This window comes from Bombyx mandarina, chromosome 04 (assembly GCF_030267445.1).
Source record: "Bombyx mandarina strain Sakado chromosome 04, ASM3026744v2".
Taxonomy (NCBI): domain Eukaryota; kingdom Metazoa; phylum Arthropoda; class Insecta; order Lepidoptera; family Bombycidae; genus Bombyx; species Bombyx mandarina.
Window position 1 is genome coordinate 13,822,544 of NC_143211.1, and position 7,146 is coordinate 13,829,689.

General features: G+C 36.0%; 1 protein-coding gene across 2 annotated transcripts; it reads right to left on the reverse strand.

Moving 5' to 3' along the window:
- Positions 1–23: 23 nt before the first annotated feature.
- LOC114246014 (TATA box binding protein-related factor 2) lies at positions 24–6,948 on the reverse strand. Of its 2 annotated transcripts, none has more exons than XM_028178380.2 (4): positions 6,632–6,948; positions 3,933–4,525; positions 2,268–2,362; positions 24–549 (listed from the first exon to the last, which is right to left on the reverse strand). In XM_028178380.2, the coding sequence occupies exons 2-4, from the start codon at positions 4,508–4,510 to the stop codon at positions 320–322; spliced, it is 903 nt and encodes a 300-aa protein (XP_028034181.1). In that variant the 5' UTR covers positions 4,511–4,525; positions 6,632–6,948; the 3' UTR covers positions 24–319. The 2 variants fall into 2 exon arrangements, with proteins under 2 accessions (XP_028034181.1, XP_028034182.1); XM_028178381.2 differs by lacking the exon at positions 6,632–6,948 and adding an exon at positions 5,828–6,560.
- Positions 6,949–7,146: the final 198 nt, after the last annotated feature.

The following is a 7,146-nucleotide window of genomic DNA, read 5'->3' on the forward strand; positions in this document are numbered from 1 at the left end:
CAGCGGCAAATTAAAAACGAGACTGAGTATCCTCATCGAGATTTATTTCACGAACATCAATATTAGTTAACGAACAATCATCATTTTGGTTTCGACGCAAACGATAAGATTTCCATCTACGTACACTATAGAGGTGACGGGAGCGACAAACGATAAATTCGCGAAGACGAAGAGCGAAGAAGCGCGGGCGGGGCCCGGCCGAGCGCGAAGCGTCTCCCTAATAAATATCTTTGGCATGAACCGAACAGGTCGCCGACAAGTCACACGCGATAACACTATCAACCGTCAGTCATCGGTTGGATGCCAAACGGAGGGCGCGTCACTCCCAGGCGGCGGCGCCCTCGTCGTCCGAGAGCGTGACGAGGTTGAGGGCGTCGGCGGGGGCGGCGCGGGGCGGGACGGGGCGCGGCGCGGCGGGGGGCGGGGCTTGTCGCGCCGCTCGCTTCTGTCGCAGCGCCTCCTCGTCGGCGGGCGAGCGCGGCTTGCGGAACTCGTGCACGAGCGGGAAGATGCGCTCCACCGCGGACTGCACGTCGTTCACGCTGCGGGCTGTCAAATTATATTCGTATTATTCTAACAATAACTAAAAGAATATTATTTTAGTGCTTCTGTAAAGTTCTTTTTTTTAATACTTAGGTGGATGGACGAGCTCACAGCCCACATGGTGTTATGTGGTTACTGGAGCCCATAGTCATATATAACGTAAATGCGCCACCCACCTTGAGATATAAGTTCTAAGGTCTCAGTATAGTTACAACGGCTGCCCTTCAAACCAAAACGCATTGCTGCTTCAGGGCAGAAATAGGCAGGGTGGTGGTACCTACCCGTGCGGACTCACAAGAGGTCCTACCACTAGTATTAAAATATATAATATATATTCTAACAATAACTAAAAGAATATTATTTTAGTGCTTCTGTAATGTTATGATAATTCTTTTCTCAAACAAAAACAGGCTGTGTAGTAGTGAACTGATATTTGGGATGCACGACTATTCTACCGCGAAGCAATCTCGCAGTCCGATTCAAATTGTGGCACATCCTTATGGAGTATAATTCCAGTCTTCAATCAAGGTGGTATTGATAATTACTTAACATGGAGCGGATTGTGAGCACTATTGAGTTAAAAAGCTCTAGACCTCTCTCACTGGTTAGATGGTGGTTCTGTAACCCAGCCTCAACTTACCTACCATTACCGAGGTCAACTAAAACATTATTTTGGTAAATGACTAAGCATAGTCTTACTCTATCTCTGAAATAAGACACAGAATCCTGTTGACTATAATTATTGATGGAAAACTGATTTGCTTTTTTTTTTCATTGCGTTTGTAGGCAGACGAGCGTACGGCCCACCTGATGGTAAGTGGATACCGTCGCCCATGGACTTCAGCATTGCCAGGAGCAGAGCCAAGCCGCTGCCTACTGTATACCTGCTTAATAGTATCAATTTGATTTGTATGCATGCAGCATATATTACTGTTTGTTAACTTATTAATAGGTATCTACATCTAGGTATCTATTACAGAGGCTTAAAATTGAGTTCAGATTTTTATTTTTTGGGATTTTAATTCTACAATTTCTAGTTTTAACTTTACTTATTTAAATAATTACCTATCTTAGCCTATTATCACTACCCATAGGAAAGAATATCAGAGAGTTTGTTTTAATTTTCAAATATTGGGATCACTCAAATACACTCAAGTACATAGAGCCCTTTTGTAACCTAAAAAGTTTGTTATTTTAGCCCACAATGGGGATATGTCACAATTATGCACCCAGGACAAAATCGTGAGATCCTACATGATTAATTGTCAAGGGAAAAAAAACAGATTTTTATTACTTTAATGACTAAAAGAAATTGAAATGAGCTTACTTTCAGTGAATATCTAAAAAGCTTCAGTATAATTAATTTAATAATTTACATACTGATATATAAATACTATTTACTACTATTTACTAATATATAAATCTACAGTGGTTTTTACGGATGTTCTGTTATAACTACTGAACCATGCATCAGATTAACTTGAAACTTGGTATCCATGTAGAAAATACATGTACTTAACGGATAGGCTAATATTTATAAGAGTGTTGGACTCCCTACACCGGTTGCGGGGGCCTTAATGATGAGAATCTTAGTGGCGGTCAGAAACAATAATGTTACTTTTAAATTCCCTAGCGAAGCGGACGGGTACAGCTAATTTTATATAAATTTGTTCAGCATCTTTTTTTAGTTAAAATAAAAAATAAATATTAAAAATTCATGTAACCTGTGATAGTCACACCACCAGTGGAGAATATCTTTAGTGTCGCTTTAGGATTGTACAGTTTATAGGTTACGCCGGGGTGCAGTTCTGGTTCATAGCTGTAATGTAAAACAAAACAAAAATTAAACTAAAAATTTTGATTAAGATTGACAAAAAATCCTAAATTTGCCCAATAAAGAGAGGATAACATTTACAATTGTATAAAATAATGAAGAGCTGTGTTGATAAATGTATAGCAGATATAAATTAGGTCGGTAGTAATTTTTTTAGGGAAATTTGTGGAATTTTGATGCATTTTGTTATCTGAATTCTTTATTGTCATAAACGCACAGAAAACTCACGTCCCACTTGGTACTAAGTGGCTACAAAAAATAGGACCTGAGGATGATCCTTAAGCTTGAATGCTTAAATGTTTAGCAGCATACAAGGGAAACAAAATGAAATCAACAAATCACAACAATATCTCATACTGTAATCTATTTAAAACTTAATTCATTTAAATATTTTAAGTGTCTACTGAGAGTAGATTTGTGCTTACAATATCAAAGTTGAAAAGTAATAGTGCTAAAGGAACTCAGGATTATAAAGTCAGTTTTAAACTTGAAATGAGTCTTTAGAGGTCTAGAGAATAAAATTCCAATTATTTGGCTGTGTACTTAAAATAGCAACATCTCATATCTTCCTGTAGGGATTGCAAAAGGCGACTAGTGGATTCAAAAGTGCCACAGGCAGCAGAAGTCTTGGATTATTTATTATACTAGCATGCTGCATATTATTATACTGAACCAACATTGTTGCTGTGGAGCATTGTGAACCCACAACAGTAGGAACCACCGTCTCACATCACATTTATTTTTGCACTAAAGTAGTTATACATTGTGGTTTGTAGAGTAGAACATTTATCTATACTAATATTATAAAGAGGAAAGATTTGTTTGTTTGTTTGTTTCGAATAGGCTCCGAAACTACTGGACCGATTTGAAAAATTCTTTTTCCATTAGAAGCCGACATTGTCCCTGATGAACATAGGATAGGTACTTTTTTAAATTTTTTTTTTTTGGTTTCATATGTGTTTTAATGTTTCCGAAGCGAAGCGAGGGCGGGTCGCTAGTTTTACAATAGAATTAAGACTTCATCAAATTGGGTTGTTTTCACAATGTGATGTCAATGTAGTCCAGTAACTACTACTTTACACAATATGATCTCTGAGTTCATTCACCTATTCTACAAAATAAAATACAAAAAAAAAATACAATAAGCTAATAAAAATCGGTATAATATGAGCTACTCATTCTACATAATATTGTAGGTTATTAAAATAGTACTGTCATCCGGAATAGAGTTCAGTGCAACTTCTCACCATTCCCTTGGCAAATTGCCAATAAGAATCTTGGTGTAAGAATCAATAATAGTACCAAATTTTAAAAGAGTATTTGAGGTAGATGAACTTGTATTTATCTAACTTTATGTCCCCATATGTAAGTAATGTTTATTTTTTGCAGATTAAGGGTAATGAACTAAGTTTTATCACAAGTCCAATTAATATATTATTAATATCTTAAAATTTGTGTAATTTGATGCTTTCGTTTGTGAGATAATTGTTTTATTCTTAATTTAAAAGTATTTTTAAATTCAAGGCTAATGAAACAAAATTCAATTTATACTCACTCTGCTTCCTTGTATTTTTTGGAGAAAGATATGATCCGTATGCCAAATGGCATTCTACATGTTCCTAATACATTGACTACACGAAAGTTGCGGAAGCGCACTTCAAAGCCGAGTTTCTGTAAGGCGCGTGCATAACGTCGAGCAGCAATCTTTGCTTGATCTTCACTGGTGGCGCCCGTGCACGTCACGCGTCCTGACGACCAAATCGAAGCCGTCGTGTACGGCCGGCGCAACTTCATCGTTACCATCCCATTCTCACGTCGAAATTCTACATTAACACCATTCAATGCAATCTGTCTCAAGTTCAAGTGGCACTTAACACTAAAACTGCACACGACATTGTTTATCATGATATCAATTTCTGGAGTCTCCTCTTCTTCATCAACGGCGGGCTGTGTCGGTGCAAGCTCAGTGATAGCCTGTCGCTGAGACGGAGTCTGTGCGGTCGTCTCGCAATATTCATGGTCTGGCACCATATGTGTTGGGACACTGTGTGTGGATATGCCATGGTTTGCCACTACCCCGTGGGTGCCCTTGCTCAGCTCTTTAATACCATTCTCTTGGATGAGCGTCGCCATGACCACCACGGAGTGCTGAAATTACATATATTAGATTACAATTTGTTATTTATGTAAATTCATTATCATGACATATAGGTTATCACAAAATTTAACAGTGCTATGGTTAGGCTTTATTCAATTCCTTGAAACCAATGAGTGATGTTTCTATTGGGTTTAATGTAATGAGTATATTTTTCTTCTTATTTAAGATTTTTATATTTTTGAATAAATTATCAGGAGAATTTTATAAAATAAAATTTCAATTAATTGTGACAATTGTGTTAATCATTTGGCAGTATCTCTTTTAAAAACCTCATTGATAGTAAAAACATATTATATTCACAGTTTGTACATTTCCTAAGATGTTCACCACTATCAATAAATTTATTTAATCTAAGACGAGCCCTCAAAGAGTACTTAATATTGAAGGGACAAAAAGTTTATCTACATATTTTCAATTACTTTCTGGTTGAAAATGTGTTTTTGTACATTCATAGTACTTAATAAAAACAAACATATATAATTTAAAATGTTTATAGTACCATAATTTACTCTCATTAGCTATTTTATTAAATAGGTTATAGAATCTTTTATACATTCAAGAAAAAAAAACCCATTACAACTCAAAATATAATTCCACTTAAACAATCAGTAGTCTGTACTTACAACGGGAAATGAATCAACAATTTTAATCAAACACTGATTAAGTTCCATGTTGTGTGAGAACAAGTATGTATAAAGCTGTTATCGGCATTGCTAGGCTAAGGCTAATACAAAGTCATAAACAGAATTTTATTGAAAACTGTGATTGCACAACAATTGGTACTACATGCATACAAATTTACAAATGAAACATTTTTTTTGTTTTAGGCAAAATCTGCATAGTTATTTTCTTGGGTAGTTTCTATATTTGAAATCAAGAATAAAAACAGAAATATTCAGATTAATTTCTGAAAGTTTGAATGCTGTATTAAGAAAGTACAAAAATACTAGTTACACAATAGTCAAATAAATATCCTAGCTCATAAATTAAACTACATTCAGTGGTTTTTAAGATAGTTTACATAACATTTATCTTTATATGTGTACAAGTGGCAAGTTGTGGTTTTAAAATACCACACAAGAGGAACTAGATTTCAGAAATGTGTGATTATCTAGAGCATTGATCATAATATGTCAACTCAATGTTAGATGGGTATTGATAAGATATACCTGCAGCATGCTAAATATTCTTCTAACTAGAGTTCTAAAAAAATTTAGTTTTTGTAAAAAGAGCTAGATAGATGGTTGCAAACTACCATGCATTATTAAAGAGTGGATAAAAGGATATCTTACATTCACATCTCCTTTCCAACACTAATTATATATTTTAATGTTTTGATGCGAATAAGAGTTTAAATTTTCATTTTTAGAAAAACTTAAGAGCCAAATTCCGTAAAATCAATGGGGAGGCAATTTAGGACACTTCTCACGACACGGCACCGAACGGCAAACGGTTCGACAACATGACACTTTGCACAGCTGACTGTCGAACGGGTCCCCCTCTCCTCTCCCTGCGCACACCCTGCATCCTCCGCCCTGACTAGCTTTGCTATGCACATGCACTGTTTTATAATTCTACTACACCCTCCCTTGCGCATTTGCTGTGCTTGTCAGTTGTCTTTTTTTATTGGCTAAACTTGGATGAACCAGTGCTCAATCACATGTTAGACGACTGTTATAATATATGAGTAAATTGTATGATATTTACTAAACTTTACATGTTTTTAAATGACAGGATATAATAAATTTAGGTATGATCATCAGAAGGAGAAAGAATATTCTTAGTCAGCAGTTATTGACCCCATAACGACCTGGACCACACGTGATTGTGATCCACAAAGAAATTAATCCAAATTTCTATATCTATGTTAGTCTTTCATTTAAAATAAAAGATGAGATTTTTAAATTTTATGAGATTTGTATTTTTACTCTCGCGTATGTTAAATTACTAGTGATTTCGAACCAAAATGGGGCACACAGGTACCTGCAAATGACAGTTTTTTGTTCTACTATTGAAGGACAACAGGTGACTTTTGGGCCAAAGGTTAAAAAGAAGGCGATTCGGGTTTATAGAAATCATACAAAACAACCATTTACCTGATATAAACTGATATATTTCTCACAATTATTTTTACACTAGAAACGAAGTTATAATTTTCATTGCAAAACAATTAGGTCCATTTAATTGCGTAACTTCTTTGTTTCAATTTTAAATGACCACACAACTTCTGTGAATATAAAAGAAACTAGTTATTTGCAACTGTTCACTGAAAAAAATCAAAAACTTTTTCACATCCTGTCTAGCACCGCCATGTTCCCTGAACGAATGAAATATTAATAAAATTTCGAATGACTGAATAGTGTGGAATGCTATTTTGTTCTGTAATCTATGCTACTCGTCCTCCGCTATTCCGCCATAGTTTTATTTTATCAGTCTGGGGTCTATGACCATTATCTGAGTACAAGAGTTTCCCGTTTTTGCAAGATAGCCGCCGGAGCCCCGTGCGTGGTTCGTCAGGAACATCGACCTGCATGATGACCTGGACCTAGAGTCCATCAGTAAGTATCTACAGTCGGCATCAATGCGCCACTTAGATAAAGCCGCACGACAC

Excerpts from the sequence above, each read along its gene's own strand:
- LOC114246014 (XM_028178380.2), bottom strand. The coding sequence starts at position 4,510 with ATGGCGACGCTCATCCAAGAGAATGGTATTAAAGAGCTGAGCAAGGGC. Across the intron at positions 2,363-3,932 it reads AAAAAATACAAGGAAGCAGA|CTATGAACCAGAACTGCACC; the intron begins GTGAGTATAAAT and ends TTTACATTACAG. Across the intron at positions 550-2,267 it reads TGGTGGTGTGACTATCACAG|CCCGCAGCGTGAACGACGTG; the intron begins GTTACATGAATT and ends ATAATTTGACAG.